This window comes from Aedes albopictus, chromosome 3 (genome assembly GCF_035046485.1).
Source record: "Aedes albopictus strain Foshan chromosome 3, AalbF5, whole genome shotgun sequence".
NCBI lineage: Eukaryota > Metazoa > Arthropoda > Insecta > Diptera > Culicidae > Aedes > Aedes albopictus.
The window spans coordinates 424,932,607-424,954,431 of NC_085138.1; the positions used below are offsets into that span (position 1 = coordinate 424,932,607).

Consider the following 21,825-nt stretch of genomic DNA (forward strand, 5'->3'; position numbering starts at 1 on the left):
GTAAGAGTGTACCATTCAGCTTTAAAATACGGAAATTATCGAAGAATGGCAAATCTGAACAAACATTAATTCGACTAGAGATTTCCTTAAGAAATGCGACAAAAATTGTGACCACGACAAACTTTTTTTTTATTATTTAAACCACAACAACATCCACAAGATTCAGGTTTCTTCAAAAACTGGACAGTTACATATCAAATGATACGAAGTTATATAATCAAATTCACAGCTATCACATACAAATGCATCAACTTGCTGAACATTCGCCATGTGATAGCTGAGTCGGCAGTGGCCAGTCAACAGTTTGGCCAGCATGCTGCAATTCTATTTAGACAGAAAAAAAGATGTCTCAGTACAACACAATTTTGTTTGACGACATGACTCCATACTATTCCAGTATTGAGTGTGCTGAATGGCAGCTCAGGGCCAATGAAATCATGTGATGCTTCAGTGCGAGCTAACTCATCAGCCAATTCATTTCCAGCGATGGAAGAATGGCCAGGTACCAATACAAGGTGAACTGCGTTTGCTGAATTTAGCTCCTCGATTTGAGTTCGACAAGCGATAACTATCTTCGACTTAGATTTGGCCGAAGCATGTGATTCAATAGTAGTCTGGCTATCTGAACAGAAGTATTATGCTTTGCCAGTTTACGTGATGCTGAAGTGTTGATTGCATTCCACACATGAGCGAAAAGATTTCGGCCTGAAAAACGGTGCAGTGTCTACCAAGTGAGTGAAACAGATGTTACCATAGTTCACAAGAGTAGACACCAGCACCGGCTCGACCTTCGAGACCATAAGTGAAACATACGATGCCGTCTGAAATACTTCTCTCCAGATAACCTGATGTTCACTGTTCGCGGGAAATGAATTACGTGGAAAATGTCCTGTATGGAGAATTACAAGCAATTGTTAGATCACTTGGAGCGACCACCATCAACGACCATCATCAAAAGTGGAAACAACGAGGTGTGTTTTGATCTGTGGTTCACAGAAGTTCACTCTAGATGACAGAGTATCCGTAGATAGTAAGTGCAACAAATATAGTAGGGCAATGCCGAAGAGAACTTAAAGCGACTCCGTGTGAGTTGAATAGAACGCTCCAGCCATCGCATTTAAGCATATCCTTTGGAGATGGCCTAATTTTGATTGGATAAATCTCACTTCATCCTTTTGTCACCACACAAGACATCCATAGGCCAACACTGGTCGAACAGCAGTTGTGTGAATCCATTTGTTATAGGTTTGAGGCCCCAAGTTTTACTAAAGGTTCGCTGGCATTGCTCGAAGTCCATACAAGCTTTCTTGGTTCTGAACTCAATGTGAGGTGTCCAGGACAGCTTGGAAACGAGAATGACTCCAACGTATTTTATCTGTAGATTTCAGAATCAAAGAGACGTAAACGTCGGACGCTACGGTTTCACCTTGACGTAAAAAGACAATTGATGTTTTACTTGGATTTACCGAAAGGCCATACCAACGACACCAATCCTCAACTACCTAAAGAGCGCTTAGTATCAGGTCGAAAAGGGTGCTGATCAGGCATGGAAATAATCGTTCACAATTCATTCATTTCGAGCTCTCTCGCAAAAATTCTCGCGGAACGAAACACAATCCCAGCAAGCCTGTACATAGTGTGTTACGAACTCAGGCGAATGAAGGGGATAAAGCAAATACACGAAAATTATGGCAGCGTTCATCGTTGTTCACGTTCACCCGTTGAATCATTCGGTACGGGACTGCAATCGCAAGGTGAATGTCGCGAAAGGATCACACGTGAATGCATTCCTTCAATCGCGGCGATTCTTTCGTTTCGTTCGTCGTACTTCTGCTGATGCTGATGGTGCTAGTTTTTTTCTATCCCATCTGTTGGGGGCGTTGGGGGTATTGATCAATTGCGTGTTTTAACTTCAGTTTCGAGACTAATTAGGAAATCATCTAGTATCGATGGTAAATATGAAAGGATCTATAGATTTCCATGTAATTTGAAATCAGGCAATTTTACTAGTGCATGGGGACAACATCGCCAAACGTACATTAATATTTATTTGGGCTTGTAGGAAAGATAGGCTAATTATCTGATTCATTTACATTACGTTCGCCTGTTTTATTACAGTTAAATTGTAATTTGGAACATGTGTAAAATTTTGAGTCTGATTTAGGCAACCAATATTATAATATAACCGGAAAATAAATTATGAAGCTTACATACTTCACAAAGGAAAGGAAAATCAACCGCTATGTTACCGTGTTTGAATAGATCATGAGAATTATTATTCTGGTTTATTTATGTTTTTAATGTTTATCAAGGATTTCACTAATTGATCAATTTTGACAGTTAAATTTTGGCCATGGTGTATAGGGCAAACAAAAATATTTGTCACTCTCAAAAAACAAATAGGGGCAAACTGAATCAAACAATAAGCCGAAATATATTTGTCAAAAGTGGTCAAATATTTGTCGTTCAGGCAAATCAGGCTCGAATCTGTGAGTTTGATCCTCATCAAGGGCCCGGCGGCGCGATAGACATGCATGCATTCAAGTACGGTAGAAATATTTCCTGATAGAAAGCTATCATCATGATACATGGTACAATAGTAGGTATATTTAACCGAATCAACCGTTTTCGCACCGCACCGCAAGGAAATATAACACGAATAGACATGCTTTACCTCCCCATCTAGCAATAAATTAAGAAAAAACGCATCAAACCCGCAAAATAATATTGTCATAACAATCACGCGAATGCAATCTTTCATTCGCACTGAATCTAAAATTTGATTCGTGTGTGAACGTTCGCGTAAAGATTCATTGAATCACGGCCCACCCGAAGAACCACGATCGGCATGATTGAATTTCTTTTGTGCCATTCTCTTTATGCAATCTTTCTTTCTGCAGTTCATTTGTATTGAGACTCGGTGGAGTTCATTGCAACGGTTTGATCCAACCGTGAGCGAACGGTACAAAGCAATCAAAACAAAGAACGCAATTGGCAAGATGAATCTGAGAGAATGAATTTTCCCGTGCCTGGCTGATGGACATACCGACTAATAATGTTAGGTAGTCGTCGGTAAAACCATAAGTAGGGAAACCGCTGTGTTAGGTTGCCTCAATTGCGTATCTGCTACGAGATTCCACAAAAGCGGTGACAAGACTTCCAAGGGGGCATCCACAACCACCTAATTCCCTAATCACCGCTTGTTGCAATGTCGAGAAGAGATGTAGGTTTTTGAACATTTGATGAATCCAATTGGAAATCATCGGAGATATACCATGACTCCGTGCGACATCCAATATGGAATCAAAAAGCACGTTATCAAAGGCACCCTCGATATATCTAAGAAAACACCCAAGCAAGATTGCTTTTGAGTGAATGCCTTCTAGATACAGTAAACAACCTTGTGTAAAAGAGTCACAGTGGACTTTCCAGATTGGTAAGCATGTTGGTTCACATGAAGAGGCACATTGGCCAGATGAACATCACGGATGTGATGATCGACAATGCGTTCTAAGCATTTCAGAAGAAAAGAAGTCAAACTGATAGGTCTGAAACTCTTTGCTTCTTCATACGACGCAAGACCCACTTTCGGAATGAACTTTACAGTAATATCCCTCCAGGATTTGGGAATATACCCTGTAGCAAAACTGCAAACAAGTAGTTTTTTCAAAACATGTTTGAAATAATAAAATCCCTTCTGAAGCAAAATAGGATAAATCCCATCTGCCCCAGGAGATTTGAAAGAAGCAAAGCTTTTTAGTGCCCATTCAATCGGTTCTAGAGTTATGATACTCCGAGCCGAAGCTAAACAATCATAACTACAAGAAAAGACATCAGGTTCATCCGAAGATGTAATATTCACACATCCTGGGAAGTGTGTGCTGAATAAGCATTCCAAAACTTCCTCATCAGAGGAAGTGAAATCACCATTTGGCAAACGAAGTTCGTTCACTTGGAAATCCTTAGATTTTGCAAGGATTTTGTTCAACCGACTGGCTTCACTTAAACTGGAAACATTTGTACAAAGGTTTTTCCAGCCGGATCGTTCAGCAGACCGAAGAGCTTTCTGGTGGACCTTGCGAGCCGACCTGAAAGCCTCCGATCCAGCTGAACGTCGTCTGCTCCAAATCTTTCTACATTGTTTCCTGAGTTTCGCCAGATCAGAGTTCCACCAAGGGGTTCCTCTTGTGGTCTTCACAGACCGCAGAGGGCAAACATCTTTAAAAGCTTCCATGATGAAAGCCGTTGTAGTGTCAACAGCATCATCTTAATCACTTGGAGTATCAATGGATGGTGTCCATGAAATTTGGCTGCAACCAAATCGGCAAAGAGATCCCAGTTGGTTAGCCGGGGATTCTTGAAACGCGAAGTTTGCGAAGTAACATTCACATGTTCAAACAAGATGTAGTGTTGGTCAGATAAATATTCCTCATCTGACACATGCCAATTGGTCAGCTCATGACTAATTCTGCTAGAGCAAAGCGTTATGTCTAACACTTCCTCTCTACCAGATACCATGAAGGTTAGGCGGTTGCCTATGTTAAGTAATCCAAGATCTGTACTACTTAAGTATTCCATCAAACTGGAGCCTCTCAAATTGATGTCTGAGCTGCCCCAGATTATATGGTGAGCATTAGCATCACTACCAACAATTAGCGGGAGGCCTTTTGAAGTGCAGTGTGCTATGACTTGCTTGAAAGCATCCGTAGGGGATGGTTCATCATGCGGTAAATAAACCTAACAATAAATGTATCTCCTGTTGAAGTTTCCAACAGATACATCGATTGTGATAGCACATAGATCTCTAGTAGTTAGTTCAGAGATGAGTGTAGCAACTATTGCGTTGTTGACAAGCACACATGCTCGAGGCATGACACGTGAGTTTGCCATTTCATTTTTACTGAAAGTAGCAAATACCGAATTCACAAAGATTCCTAGATAGAAATTCCCCTTACGAAAGTAAGGTTCTTGGACTAACGCCACTTGGGCTGTACCATTTTGCATAAGTCTACAAAGATTGATCATTGTTGTTCTTTTGTGCTGAAGATTGATCTGAGCTATCCTAACCGTAGCCACTACCTAAACTAGGCAAGATTAAACTCTTAACAATCACAGCTCAAAAAAGAACAGCAAAAATAAAGCCAGATCGGTATCGATTTGAGTGCGCCAAAGGCGAGGATGCACAGAATACACTGTGTAAAACGCATAATGCGAAACCATATAGGTGAAAATTTAAACTAATTAATAACATCTTCATAATCCCGCCCTTATTCAGCCTCAAGTATGATATTGAAGAAGGGCAGCTGATTGTCTCGGAGAAACACAAGGTCCACCGCACTATTGCTCCGGTTAACGCAGTAAGGGCAAAATACTGTGGAGGGTGCCCTAGTACTCCACAGGCTCCGTTTGCGATTAGGTTTTTATAAGACCCCCCTAACCATTCATTCCTAGGCACGGTAAGCGTAAAGCCGCATAACACCTTGAATTAGGGGTCACCTGAATAGTGGACTCCTACCACTGGAACAGGCGGTCCGTAGTGCTATTCTTAGCCAGTTGAACTAACCGCTACCGACACTACACAGCTATCTAGGCTGATCGGGAAAAGAAGTTAATAATAATGATCAACTTCATACGGGCCCGAAAAGCCGGCAACGTAGAGCTCTCTCTCTCTTCTTGGCGTAACGTCCTCATTGGGACAAAGCCTGCTTCTCAGCTTAGTGTTCTATGAGCACTTCCACAGTTATTAACTGAGAGCTTCCTCTGCCAATGACCATTTTGCATGTGTATATCGTGTGGCAGGCACGAAGATACTCTATGCCCAAGGAAGTCAAGGAAATTTCCTTTACGAAAAGATCCTGGACCGACCGGGAATCGAACCCGTCACCCTCAGCATGGTCATGCTGAATACCCGTGCGTTTACCGCCTCGGCTATTTGGGCCCTAACGTAGAGCTATTTTATATAAATCACAATTGTGTTTCAGTTAAAGAAATGTGTAAGAACACAAAGTAAAATAGAACTATTCAGCCGGCAGCCAAAACAATAATCGGAAGTTTATGGCTCCCCTGGTTCACATTCTCTCCCATCCGCAATCGCATTAGGGCCATCCGGTTAAGGGACGAAAACAAGCTTGTCTTTTGCTTATTAAATCGGTGTGGACCCACGTCTGCACAACAAACTACCCTCTGCCGCAGTTCAGGCCATCGAATCCGGAAGATTTCTCCGTCTTTTTGCCAAGGAAAAACATCATCAAACGGCAATAAATTGATAATTTTATCGCTCCTCTTGGAAGATTTCTTTTTTGCCTGGTGTCGTAGTATCGATCCAAACCTTGACAAAGCGAACGCGCATCCCACTTGTTTCTTGTCAGGCTTGAGAGCAGGTCGAATCCTTATCGGTAACCATTCCAGTTCACTTGGTTCTTTTCTACACACCAAAAAATCCTCAACTTTGATGGTGACGCAATAGAAGAAATTGACGTAATCAACAATGACCTAAACTATATTATGATTCATTTTTGCGTCTTTGGAGATGTGAACGAACAGAGTAGCATCGCTGAATGCGTTTAAGACTAGTTGGACATATTTTTAAATGCAGACCCTTAGCATTTAAGCAAAACACTTAGTTTTCAGCCGAATGTGCTCAATTTTTACATGACTAATAACGTAAAACAGCCGTGTTTAGTTTGTTTACACTGAAACGTCAAACGCCTTCGCTCGGAAGAGGAAAAGTTTGTTAAATGTATTTCGAGTTACATTTCCAGAATTAGCAGAATTAGTAAGGCAAATAATTAACTTTTTCGCAGTGAGTGAAGTGCATGATCCAGAGTTTACGTTAATGGAACATCAGCGTGTGCCAGGATGCATGCCACTTGTACGAATGCTGCTCGCGACGGAGGAAAGTAGGCTCAAGCGCAAGAGGAGCTGTTCCGGATCACGAGAAAGTATGTACATAGAAGTGAAAGACAGCAAATAATATTGTAAATATTGTAAACAAAGTGAAAATAAAGTATATACGAACAAGATTCCTAGTCTTCATTATACTTGAACGGAACAAAAATAATGGAAGGGAGCAAGTCTTGGCAAGCGGCTGAAGGGAATTGAGGTTATGTTATCGGCAGGAAGCACTCGCAGTAAAATTACAGATCCGCTTTAAAAAGCATCCTGTAAAAATAAGATTATACTTAACATTATGTCATTTTGCTCGCTGCTATATGTCGCAGTTAAATGACGCAAAATTACATGGATTTTTCGAAGTGTGTAGCGTCGTCTTTGGAATCGATTTGATCGTAAAAACCGCAAACCTTCCTGAAATTGGTTAGCACTACACCACCATATGGGAAAGCGAATTGATTGGTCAGATTGCGAACCCTACCTCTAGAACAAGTGTAGTATTCTACGAAGAGAATCACTTTCGCTCGATTGTGGTAAGATGTTATGTTGCCAGTTCAATGTCGACAAGCCATTTGAGAGAACGGAACTTGTCATTTTCTTTTGCATTGGTTTCGAGGTGGGATTATCGTTTCATGATTGAGATTTCGTTGCATTTGTTTTCAAAAAATTGTACACTCTCATATTTTGTTCGGATATGTTAACAGTTACGTAACTATTTTGTCTAACATTTTATGATGTACGACTTGTTCCCCTAGTCTTTTGATGTTTCCGTTCACCACCAGAAACAAATGTTCCAAAAATATAGTTCACTGAATCAGTTGATGACACACTGCCATCACCACCTGCACAGCACCTGTCATCCTACGAACTGTGCTCTCGAGAGATTACGAAATGACCGAATTGAACTAGTTTCAGTCCCCTCCCGCTGACAAGTTTATTTTTTGTATGTGACGATCATCACAGGAATTTTCTCTTTCATCGTTGTTGTTGGTAGGTCAGCGTCAGCTGATGTGCTGTGCACCCACGCCATTTGTATCTAGCTAGGGTATCGCGCTACTTGGGCGGTGGTTTTCTTCGTCTGTTATTTTCGTCTGTTTTCCACTGTAACTCGGTCAATTTTGAACCGATTGACTTGAAATTTTGTACACGGGTAGATACTATACCTATCTCACCGCATTCCAAGAATTGTGTCAATTGGTTCAAGATTGACTGAGTTATAGTGGAAAACAGACGAATATAGAAGCCACCGCCCAAGTAGCGCGATTCCCTATGTGCAACTACACATATCTCACACCTGTACGCTTGCATTTGTGAACATCAAGGGTACACGTGTCACCAAGTCCGGGGATATGACAGCTGCTGCACCGACACCGACGACAGGCACTAAGGCAAGCGGTATCAGTGCAGTCGATGCGGGAGAGTTCGGGTTTAATGAAGCTTAGTTGGCAAGTTTTTCAGTTCCGACACTATCATACCGAGAACCACATAGAGAGTACAACCACAGCAATGTCTACGTGCAGATCAATAGAGGTGCAGAAGCATCACAAAAAAATGGACTGCAATTTCGGTAGAGTAAAGTGGGGCAAGAGTTTCTTTTGAAGTTTTTGAGCTTAATTCAAATGATATCTTTCGGGTGTCAAGGTTGTTCGATGCCTTTTTGAAAAAGAGTCTTTCACTCCAAAAATTATGAAAATTGATCAATATTTCGAAAAGTTATGACAAAATGTTGGTTTTTGATCAAAAAATTGTAATATGCGATGGTCCTTCCAACGCATGGAATGGAATTGTAATGAAATCGAATTCGATATTTTATTTTGATTTTGAAGATGCTTTAACATGTATAACTTTTTTAAAAAAAAGTTTTGGAAATCATATTTTACACATAGTGGGGCAAAAGTTCGAGTCATGTGGCAATTTTAGGTAAAACCCTAAAATTGTGCAAAATGTACATATTATCTCTAAAAATGATGGAATTAGTGAGAAAATTCGATCGAAGTTAAAAAAAAAATGTTGTTTTATCTGAATTTGGCGGAAAACTACTAATTTTTGGTGAAGTAAATTTAACCCTGATTTGGGAAAAATCCAGATCGAACTTTAAAGTGTATTCAAATTCCAACATCAAATATTTATTGATTTTAGGTATTTTAATTACCAAAGTGTCGAAATAGTGTGCTACGGATAACGGAATACCACAAACACTAGATTCGAACTTTTGCCCCAGTGGTGGGGCAAGAGTTCGAATAAAACACACACATACAAAAAGTGTTGTAACTCAAAATTGAAAAGACATTTGGCGTAACTTTGTTCAGCAAAATTTTAGCTCATGGATGGCAGAATCATCACACGGTATTTATTTATTTTTATCTGCTTCGATTTCTTGAAAATAATTGAATTTTCAATTAGGGTCGAACTTTTGCCCCACCTTACTCTATATTTTCCATATTCTTTGGAAGCTGGACTCCGGTTGGCTTTTGGAAATTGATTATTTTCAACCAGTTCGCTGACATGGCTACTGATGGCCAACTGCAGGAAAGTGCTTCAACAAAGCTGTTTATTAACATTTTGACTGAGAAATTTACGAAAGATGTCTTTTAAAGGTTATTTAATGAGTAGCAAGTCTTCTTCTTTCAGTTCTGGGCACCCACGGTGGTGCAGAGGGCTGAATTGAAAGATCTTCATCCTAGACGATTGCCGGCCATCGCCTTGACCTGTGGCCAGGTCAAATTTCTGTCGACTTGCTTGATTTCGTTACAGTGGTTTTTCGATTTTGTCACGGTTCTATTTAATCACGCTCCATTATATCACTCTCGATTCTAGCACGGTATTTTTTTCGGTTATATCACGTTATGATAATCGAGAGAAAGCACATATTCTAAACAAGGCAAGACAAATGAATCGTCTTGGAGTATGATACTTTCACATTAGTAGAGTAAGGCGGATCAAAAGTTTGCACCTAACAGTCTTTACAACATAACTATTGAACGAAAAGTAGATAATATCGTTTTTTTTTTGTTTTTCGCTTATTTTATAAATGTTTCCTCACCCATAAATTAAAATTTTTCCTGTCTAGCGTCATTAAAGTTATCAAAAGAGATACATCTTGAACAAAACGCATAAAAAAATCAAATATCCTGCAAATTTATTGTATGTAGTATGTTGATGATATATAACTGCAAACTTATCACAAAATTGCTTCAAACTTGTGTAATTACATTGATGATCTCGATTCATAAATGTGCGAACTTTTCATATGGTTGTGTATGATAGAGCATTCTTTATTACTTATTTGGAGCAGGATGAAGCACAATTATCGGATGCCGCCTTTTAACGCTTTCAAAATATCCACCAAATAAACAGAATGTATACATACTATAGTGCAAGCTGAAATTTTAACTGAATTAAAATTTCAGCTTTACGCAGCATAAAGCTTGCCATATATATGTATAGGGAGTTTCAGATCTCGTTTCCGGATCGAAATCGGTCTGAATTTAGTTATTTTTGACAAAACTGTAACGGTCCTATCTAGCCTAGCTTAGGATAGCACAACATCACTCTATAATTCAGATTCAACGGTTGATCAAATTTATATAGGGTGGGGCGGGGCAAGATGGGTCACCTAAGGATGGATCATCATATCTTTGTAAATACAAATCGTACTGGTTTGTATTCGTCCACTACTCTTCAATACACTAGTTAGCTATGCTAAAAGTCGATAGAAAGTTTATTAAATACAAAATATGACGTTAAACAAGCAGTTTTAAAAAGTGATCGATTTGGCGCCGTGAAAAAAGTGCGGGGCAAGATGGGTCACCTTTTAAGTAATTCACATTTTCTTAACGAAAAACGTCAAAATATAAGATTTGTTTCGTATTCATATATGCTCCATATCCATACTGAGTAAACAAGAGCTACTAGTAAATATTTTAAAAATTTATTTGGAATATAAAAAACTTTACGATTTGAGTGGTCCTAAAGCGACTTGAAAATCGATGTTTTCACTAAAAAAATAGCATAATTTTGTGTTATAATTTTGAGCGTTCATTCCACTTGATTGAAGTCATTTATGAGATAGTCTTGCAATAAAAAATAAATAACTTTTGAATGGTCCAAAAATACGTTCAGAATTGAAGGTGACCCATCTTGCCCCGCGACTGTTTATATGGAGATTATATGGAATGTATCGCATAAGAAAAATGGCTAAAAACCATTTTATTTTTTATTTCCAATGAGAGTGAATAATTTTTCAATCGATGCCCCAAACTTTTGTATATTCATGCTGGTCATCAAACAAAATTATCAATATAACCAAAACATGAGTAATGCGACCGAAAATGGCTCTGACCCATCTTGCCCCGCCCCACCCTATTACGCGTATTTTCTTGAAATGCTGCCTAGACATATAACAATTCATGCAACGTGTTAAAAATTATGCTTTTTAAAGCACGAGTGGCACAATTATACACCGGGGCTTTCCGAGTTTAATGAATATGATAAGAGCTGTTAAAATCGAGTGTTGATACGAGTTGCATACATATAACATTTTTAACGATACATACGTTTAAATGTTAAATCAAGCAAACCAAACCGTCATCGTTTCCCAAAATCTTACCGTGGAAACACCGGCTGTGGATCAAATAATTGCATTTGATTCATTATGAACCGAAATGAGTTGCATTATGAACAATTATGCACTTGATTATTATTATGCGTAGAAGGAGAGCGTTGGGTGGCAAGCATAAAATGTATGTATATAGTTTCTAGTTAAAAAAAATCATTACAAGAATAATAATAGTTATAATAATAATAATAGAACAGATTAAATTGCTGCATAATCCATGATTTTCTGCTTTTTTGAAATATTTCATGATTTTGCGAATGCAATAATCAAAGATTGCCTTGATGATCGCGACGTTTAATCAGTTTAATCAGTTTACGCTGTTAAGTGAATCCCCCTAATATTAGGGTGGGGCTAATTTCAAAAAATCTCTCCGTTATATGATTTCTCAAGTGGAAAGTGATCTACTAGTCGAAATAAGTCAGCTGTACAAAAATGAGCGATTTTTGATTGATTGATTGAGCGATTGATATTTAGGGGTGGCGCAAAAGGTTCAAGTGAAATTTTTGCTAGAACAAACTTTCAAAAATCATTTCAAATTTAATTTTCAAACTTATTTTTTCTAGACTAAATTGGTGATTCTAGAACCCAATTGGGCAAAATTGCGATATCTCCACTGGTTTCCGAGATATTCGAGAAAAATGTCATATTTTGGTACCAAACCCAAAAAATACTGAAAAACGACATTTTTTTTTTTTAAATATCTCAGAAACCAATAGAGATATCGCAAATTTGAGCACAAATAGAATCACCGATTTAGTCTAGAAAAAATAAGTTTGAAAATTAAATTTGAAGTGATTTTTGAAAGCTGGTTCTAGCAAAAATTTCACTTGAACCCTTTGCGCCACCCCTAAATATCAACCGAAATAGCTAATTTTTGTACAGCTGACTTATTTCGACTAGTAGATCATTTTCCACTTGGGAAATCATATATCGGAGAGATTTTTTGAAATTAGCCTCAGCCTACCCTAATATGCATATAGGCATAAGACTTCCATTACTGTGTTTGATGTTTTATTCGGTTGTTTGTAAGTGTTTTTTGGTATGTAAGTGTCTGCCGATTAAAAAATACGTTAGAAAAAAAAAATGTTTCAATTATATCACGCTCCAATATATCACGCGAAAATTTTTTTCATTCGTGATATAATCGAAAAAGTACTGTATTGAGGCTGCGCCGCCAGAGCCTCTGGGTCTGCCTCTGCTGCGATGTCCTGCTGTGCTCCAACGCTTGCTTGCAGATTTCGTTTCCGCCCCTGCGTAGAGTGTGGCCGACCCACCTCGACTTTCGCTCCCGCATTTCTGTCGCTGTCAGCTTTTGATGACATCGACGATGGAGTTTCACGTTGGAGATCCAATTATGAGGCCACCATGCAAGAATTATATACAGTAGTATGGGACAAACATCAAATTCTCGCTCCAGTTGACTTTTTCGATTCCATTTAGGTCCCATATGAACTGTACAAAATTTCAGCGCAATCGGTGAAACTATAATTTAGCGCAAGCGGTTCAAAGTTTTCATAGGATTTACTATGGGAAAAGTTGCACTTTCAAACAAAAAAACCCCAGACGTCGCCCCTTGTCTCCATAATTCAAATCGATCAACGCTTCTTGTAGAAAAATCATTTATGAAACTTTCTTTCGAAGACCGCAAAATAATTGAATGCTTGTGGAAAAAGTTATTGATTTATTACCGATAAGTGATCCAACGAAGAGCTTTTTGTTTTGTTTTATCAGCAGCACTGCTGCTGCCGTTGCTGCATGGGGTGGCGGGTGGCATCACCACCCCCAGAAACAGCAGCAGCCAAGGCAGCAGCTACAGTGCTGCTGATAAAACAAAACAAAAAGCCGTTCGTCGGATCACTAATCGGTAATAAATCAATAACTTTTTCCACATGCATCCAATTGTTTTGCGGTCTTCGAAGGAAAGTTTCATAAATGATTTTTCTACAAGAAGCGTTGATTGATTTGAATTAAGGAGACAAGGGGCGACCTGTGGGATTTTTTGTTTGAAAGTGTAACTTTTCCCATAGTAAATCCTATGAAAACTTTGAACCGCTTGCGCTTAATTATAGTTTCACCGATTGCGCTGAAATTTTGTACAGTTCATATGGGACCTAAATGGAATATAAAAAGTCGACTGGAGCGAGGATTTATTTTTTCCATACAAGCGTGTCCCATACTAATATACAGCAGACATCTATTGACGAAGACCTGCAGCCGTTGAATGTTCTCCACTGATACACACCAGGTTGCACTGACGTATAGCAGCACAGATTTAACGTTCGAGTTGAAAATTTGGGTTTTGGTGCGTCGACTGATCTGGTTGTTTTTTCATACATATCTTAAACTCGCAAAAGCAGCCCTCACCTTCTTGATCCGTGCACCTATGTCGATCTTGGTGCCGTCTTCGGCCGCCATTTGGCTACCAAGCTATTGGAAGGTTTCAACATTCTCCATAGATTTCCCAGCTACCATAAAGCTGGAAGGGTTGAACGAGTTTACATCCAACGATTTGGTCTTGTTGACGTTGATGGTAAGACCTGCCGCAAGATCATCGAGCATGCTCTGCATATCAGAGTGCCGTTGAACTAGGAGTGCAATATCATCAGTCATTTAGGTGCTGATAATAATCGACACGGATGGAAACGAAAAAAAAAACACCGTTGTGCAGTACACTGCATGAACATGCCCTGTACTGTGCTTCAATGAGGCCGATGATTTTCTCAGGGAAACCCTTACGTCTGAGGGCTTCCCACATGTTGCCGTGATTGAGAAGGTCGAAAGCTTTTTCGTAACCAATGAACACCGGGTATAGAGACTCATGGAATTCATTGATTTGCTCCAGAATGATACGGAGCGTGACAATATGGTCCACACAAGATCGTCCGGCACGGAATCCTGCTTGCTGCCGTCGGAGAGTTGCGTCAATCTTTTCCTTTATCCGGTTAAGGATCACTTTGCAGAGGACTTTGAGAACGATAAACAGTAACATGATGGCCAGCCAATTATCACATACAGTCAGGTAACCCTTTTTGGGTTTCTTTACTAAGACGCCTTGCATCCAGCCGGCCGGAAATGTCGCGGTTTCCCACTTGTTGCAGAATAATAGATGCAGTAGTTGTGCACTGATAAAGCTTCGGTGTTGACACGTCAAACCCTAGGCGGATCATGCAGAGATGATGGTGATGTGACCGGCACTTGTAAAAGGTTACCAAAGTGCTTGAACCTGCGTTACAACTGGACAGCCGGGTCGGTCAGTAACTGTCCAGACGTGTCTTTCACGGGAATCGTAGCAAACATTTTAGTCCCACTAAGGCGACTTGAAACATCGCAGAAGAGACGGATGTCGCCGAATAGCGCTGACGCGCTACGGCTTTGGCTCATCGTGTTTTCGCTCGCTCTATCGTGGCTTTGGCGATCATTCGCTCCTCTATCTTCATCCAGGTATTATCTATGATGCACTGCTTTCTCCGGGTGCGTAGCTCACCCAAAATTATTCTCGCCGGTGACGATGGAGGCATTCTTGATGGCGCTGCATTGATCTTCTACGCTTCAGCCTGCTGGAATATCCGCAGCAGATGTAAACAAAAACAAAGTATGAGTCTTAATGTTAAAGATAAACAATGAAAGAAAATATGTTAATGAGGCACAACAACAAACATTTAGGAGTTTTTGAATTTGATTCATTGTTAATTAAAAAGCTAAAGAACCTTAGCTTTTTAGTTAACAATGTACACGTATTTTTGTCATGCTATCAATTTTATTGAAATTAACATTGATGGTAAAATTATGCCTCTATCAAAACAAAAACAATGGCCTTTGAATTATAATAGAGTGAGAGAATGCACGAACTCTTGTCCACTCCACTTAGAATCGATTGACAGAGCTTTCATTCACTATAGTTACAGTTCGCCCACCACGCAGCGCTTTCCGTATCAGCGGCAATGGACGCACCAAGCAGTAATACAGCAGCTCTACGACGCTGAACAAACTAACTCCCAGACAGAGGCCCAATATGCCGCCACAGTTGGAAATGAAGTCTATCATGCCGAACAGTTCGCTGCGTTTGGACGTTATATACTGCACCTCCCGGAAGTAAATGCCCAGCTTTGAGATTTGATATCTACAAATAGGAAAAAAACGAATACTAATGCATTTGATTTTTTACTTTGACAGTCATACTGCTTAACGTTCTCGCTGATTGTAGGATCCACCGGAGCAAACCTCAGCTCGAGAGTTTTTCTGAAATCACATTTAGACTGAGTAATCTCGGTGTCGTAGTGAATTGAGGTGCATCCCGGAATGCAGTTACAAGCACTGCCATAGGTTTGTAGCTTTTTCAACCGTCGTTTCGCAGACTGTAGTAGCATCCTGTTCTCTGCCGAGAGTACACAAGCAATCTCCGAGGTCCGACAGATGCGCGTTTTCGCAGAACGGGGCATCGAAAATTTGACACAGCCACACATCTTCAGCGTGTAGTTGGTAACGCACTCGAGTTCACAGTTGCTCTGCGTGTAGACTCGGAAGAACTTCAACTGCCTTTCATGGTTGAAGTAGCAATGACGGCGCGTTGGATGATAGCTGAGTAACTCCGATGAAGTGCTCATGATGACCGGGCGCACGGCAATCGTTACATCGCGAGAATACGTCACCAGGGCAAAACTTTTCGTAACCTGAGGGTATTCGGTAGATGGATGAATGATCACTTTGAACCCTTGCTGCACTCTACAATGCTGCTCAATGTCGTCCTCCAGTGCCAACAGTTCTATAGTCAACCCTGCTCCAAATCCCGATCCTAGCACACGGATTGGATGTGATTCAAGTTTTTTCCTAGGGACATATCCACTTTCCAGGCTCCAACCTGTGAGATTCTTTGGTTCATTCAGGTAGTTGTACTCGTCATGAAGAACTCCATCTCGGAACATGTCATAAGTAGAGAACCCATTGAAAGTGAAGCAAATACCTTCGTCGGTCAGGGTTTCAGAGAAAACTTCATTACACCGGACACCATTCACCTTACAAAATAGAATTATGTCAATCAAAGGAACGGAAATATTTCGCATTATTTGAACAATGTCGAAATCGGTTTCAGTTCGTGCATAAAGTTCGGGAAACTTCAAGCTTCTGGCATGGAAAAACTCATCACAGATTTGTAGAACAGCCAACAGACGATCGACCCTGAAATATTCATGTGATCATAAACATCTCAACTCTCTACACCAAAAACTTTCAAGCATGCATACCTTTCATCATCCAGATCCTTCCTGCTTCCTCTGTAATTAATAAACCGATAGAAATCCTCGGTGAAGTTCATATCATTTGCCCGAATCTTCGCCTCCGGACAAATAGTCACGGCCGGAAAGGGGACCATCCAAACCGGAAGCGGTCGCTCATCGAACGTAACAATCACCGGATTATTGGTCCATTTTTGATAAACTTTATGGATCAGTGTTGCACAACCATAAACCGAGAGCACAAAAACACCAAACCACCAGATCCGCTCCAGTATGGACCTTCGCCGGGACCCGATATAGCCTATTCCGTGGATGGTACTTTGAGTGCAATACTCATCTACGAGACTCCTCAAGCTAGTGCGTGCCTTGGACCACCTGTTTTTGCCAAGTCTATGAATTGGTTTTCTCACTTGTGGTCCGCTTATTGTTTCGAGGGAACTGGAAGGGCCGAACACTTGGGTTAAGCCAAGTTGGTCCTTTAGAGATTTCATTTTCATGCGGAAATTTAATCAAACTGCAACGTACGCCAATCAAGTACTGATTTCCATTACCCGCAATGACTGGCTATGCTTGAAGTAGAGCAAGTTTGTTGTGTCATTTGCACGGTATAACAATGTTTCATGAATGATTAATGAATGTTGTTTGACAGGGGTTTTCCACCAAGCTTGTCTATTTAACCCTTTGGAGCCGGAGGGGTCATATATGACCCCGGTGATGAAACCGAGCATAACAATCGTGTTCGACACCAGCGAGGCTGCGTCGACAACGGTGGAAAAAATCGGCTCCAAAAGGTTAAGGCAACTATGCATATAATTAGATGACGTTGTACAGATTTGCCATATTATTGAAATAATGTTGAAGTTTTGATAAAAAAACATCTGTTTAGGAGTTCATGATTCTGTATTCGAGAGTAGACATCAAATATGATTAGTAACTTGACCAAAGATTCTTTCAGAAATTCGCACAGGAATTTCTCCAGAAACTCCTCCAGATATCAATTCAAATGTGATCTCACTAGAAACGAAAATCTATTCAAGGATTTCTCCGTGAAGTCCCACAAGAATTTCTTCACGAATTCTTTAAAAAAAAACCTTCCAAGAATTCATCAGAAATTTTTTATTAGGGATTTCATTGGGAGTTCTTTCAGGGATTCTTTCAGATATGGTTTTAAGAAGGGATTTCTCCAAAAACTATCATTTCAAAAGATTTTTTTCAAAAAAAAAATCATTTGGGAATTTAAAAAATCATAAATTTTGTCAAAAAGTCTTCTAGCAACTCCTTGTAGGAATCCTTGGAGGAATTGCAATGACGGAATCAGAAAATTTCACAGATTTTCTGAGAAACCCTTCCAGGACTTATTTGGAAATTTTCTTCAGGGATATCTTCAGATTTTTTTTAAAGATTTCTTCAAAAAGTTCCTGGGAGATTTCTCAAGAAATTTATCCAGGGATTGCTTCAGAAATAAGTTGAAGATTTTCTTAGGATATTCTTTTGAGAATTTCTTCAGAAATTTCCCCCAGATTTGATTTAGAATTTCCTTCAAAAATTTCTGCAGAAACTCCTCCAAGATTTTTTTTTTATTCTTAACCACTTGACCTAATTAACAGCTCTTTTATCCACTACGTGTGTGATTCCAATTAGCAGCTGCACTTTCACTTTTGTACAGCACATATATGTATTCTATCGTTCTACTATATCGAACTGATTGATTTTTGTGCTTGTTTTACTTTCTACTCTAACATAGTAGAATAATGAGCACGAGGATGTTGATGTGTCGCTGTTGTTTTTTTTTCAGTTCGATTGGATTGCCGTTCGCCGATGTCCAAGTATCTGGGTCCGTTTTAGCTATGTGCTCCAACGAGGGTCAATGTCAGCTGCTTTCAGGGGGAATGAGCGAGCAACTAACGCAAGTGCCGGGCAGGGATCGACCCATGACCATCTGCTTATAAAGCAAACGTGTGACCACTAGCGCCACGGGGCCCGGCAAGACTTTCTTCGCGGTTTTTAAAAACCTCAATATTTTTCTCAAACAAAAAAAAAACAATTACTGTTGCTTGAAAAAACTTTTCATAGTTTTCTTTTGTAATTCCTTCATGGTTTTCTTTAGCAAACCATCGTGAGATTCCTTCAGATACTTCTTTGGATATTCACTTTTAAATTTCTTTAGGAATTTTTTACAGTATTTTTTTTTAATTCTCCAATGCTTCTTTAATAAATTCCTACAAAGTTCTAGTAGAGATTCCTCATAAAAATTTTCCCAGGATCCTTACATCCTATATTGTTAAGATTCTTTCAAAAATTCTTTCGTAGATTATTCCTGATTTTTTTTTCGAAAAACTCATTTAGACTATCTGTCATGAGCTCTGTTAAAGCTGCTTGTTTTATAAATTCCTACGAAGTTCTAGTAGAGATTCCTCATAAAAATTTTCCCAGGATCCTTACATCCTATATTGTTAAGATTCTTTCAAAAATTCTTTCGTAGATTATTCCTGATTTTTTTTTTCGAAAAACTCATTTAGACTATCTGTCATGAGCTCTGTTAAAGCTGCTGCATGAAAACCTTTGAAAAATAATCTTGGGGTTACATGCAGAAAATCTTCAACAGATTCTTTCGAAAATTTATCCAGAGATTCTTAATGCAAATCTTGCACGAAGCAATGCTAAGTAATTACTTCGCGAATTTCTTCAGCGTTCGCATATGCAATTCCTCTTGAGAGTTCTCCAAAAATATCTTCTGGTAATCACTCTTGAAAACAACCCAAAGACCTCTATGGAGGCTTTCACGGGTGTTTTCTTTGTAAATCTTCCAGAGATCTCTTAGAAAATCTAGTCAATCAAAAATTTCTTCAGGGGTTCTTATAGAAAATCTTCCACGATTCTCTTCGGAATTTGCACAAGGTACTTTTTCAAAAAGAAATCAAACATTCTTCACAGATTCCACCTGCGGTTACTTCAGACATTTTCAAAGGCATTTTTTTTTAAATTCTCTAGGGATTACATCTTAAAAAAATTCTGCAAGAATTCCTTACAAGGGTCTTTGAGGGACTCATCGGAGAAATTCTCCACGAATTCCTCCACGAAATGTCTCCTTATCTTTGGATTTTTTTGGAGATTTTTCTTATAAAAAATCTTTTATTGATATCTACAGAAATTCTTCCAAGGTACCAAGGATCCCTGAGGAATTATACAGCTGTTATTTAATTATCACCTTCAAGAACTTCTTCAGGAATTTACTCAGAAATTTCATGTAGAATTCCATTGAAAATTCCCATAGGAATGTCTCTGTTAAGTTTTTCATGGATTCCTCCTGAGATTCGTGCTTAATTTCTACAATGGTTCAAGTAGAAATATCCCCAAGAATTCCTGCAGAAATCCATGCAGAGCTTCCCCCATGAAGTCCTTTGGGTGTTCCTTTAGGCATTCAACCAGAAATTCCACCAGGAATTCCTCCAAGAATACTTTTAGCAGTTTATCCCGTATTTTTTTTTAATCTCCTGAAATCTTGTACTGTAATATTTCTGGAATTGATCTTAAACATTTCTTCAGACCTAGTTTCCATCATGTAATTCCCAAGGAGTTCCTTCAGTTATTTCTCCATGAACATTTTCTGAAATTCCTTCTTTTGAATTTTTTAAAGATATTCATTACGGATGTTTTTTGTTTTTTCAAGAATAGCTCTTGAGAATTCTACAGGAAGTAAACCAAATATTTCGTCGTAAAATTTTCCAGGGATCATTCAGAGAATCCTTAAGAAATAACTTCAGAAATATCTCTTATACTCGAGAAAAAAAATATATAGACTTCCTCAGAAATTCCCTCATAAATGTTTCCAGAAAACTCTTTGGACATTCTTTTAGGAAAGTTTTCACGGAATCTGTTAAAAATCGTTTCAGCGATACCTGCAGTAAAAACAGTACAGTATCTACAGAAAGTAAGACTTCCTCCGGACAATTCTCCAATGCTATCTTCATACATTCTTCTGGGGATTCTTCAAGAATTTTCCAGGGTTTGCTTTTAAAATTCCTTCAAGAACTTCTCCATTTACTCTACTTTGGGAAATCTTCCAATTTTTTTTTCTATTGAAATTACATCATGAATTCTTCAGAAATTCTTGTAGGATTTTCTTTAACGGAAAATCTTCCACGAGTTATTCAGAAATTTCCCTAGAACTTCCGTTGCCAAAACTTGCAAGGAATCTTTCAAAAATTCCTCCTCCGCCTCAGAAATTGTTTGGAGTGCTTATCTAGGTATATATTTAAACAAATTTTCCTGGTTTTTTTTTTAAATCTTTAATGTTCTGTTTTTTTTTCGAATATTTCTGTGGAACTTTTGTCAGAGAATTATCCAAGGATTCTCTGCAAATTCTTCTAGTGGATTCTTCAGGAATTCATACAGACATACAGACATAACTCGTTCAAGAATTTCTCCAGGATTTTCATTTTGGATTCCATAAAAAAAAATCTTGGGATTTTCGCATGATTTTCCGATTAATTTTATAGTATAATTAACACTGAATTTATACTAATGTTTAAACATTCTTTTTTATATGTAACTCCAGGGATTACCTACGGGATTGATATAAAGAAAATTTCTACAAATTTCTCAAAAGATTACAGTGAAAATATCTCTTGGTTTCCCAAGGAGTTTCTTCAAATATTTTCCCACGATAATCCTCCTTTAATTTTCAGCGATTCTTCCTAGAGTTCCTTTTGGGCTTTTTACAGAAAATCGACGAGGTATTTCTTGGTAAATGTTCCCAGAGAATCATTAATAGATTCCTTCAGAACTTTATTTTTAAATTCCGCCTTTAAGGATATCTCCAGAAACTGATTCTGTATAGAGCATTTCCAGCTCCGTGCACAAATCGCGAACTTATTACATTTCAAATAAAATTGCGCCAATGTATTAGTTTGAAAATGTCTTTCGTGTTATCTGTTTTGCAATATTTTTCACCCAACATTTAATCCTCATTATCTTCTTTAAAAAAAAATACAACTCAAAAACAATTTATTGGATTGAAATGACGTTTTCAAAGATGTTTTAGGATTATTAAAAGACCTTGGAAGAAAATACACTGGGAGTTAT

At 38.8% G+C, this 21,825-nt stretch overlaps 1 protein-coding gene across 1 annotated transcript; it reads right to left on the bottom strand.

The window, feature by feature from the left end:
* Positions 1-15,373: 15,373 nt before the first annotated feature.
* On the bottom strand, positions 15,374-17,231 carry LOC109410688 (pickpocket protein 28-like). Its single transcript, XM_029876235.1, has 3 exons — positions 16,750-17,231; positions 15,689-16,684; positions 15,374-15,629 (listed from the first exon to the last, which is right to left on the bottom strand). Exons 1-3 carry the CDS (start codon positions 17,229-17,231, stop codon positions 15,374-15,376), a joined length of 1,734 nt encoding a protein of 577 aa, XP_029732095.1.
* Positions 17,232-21,825: the final 4,594 nt, after the last annotated feature.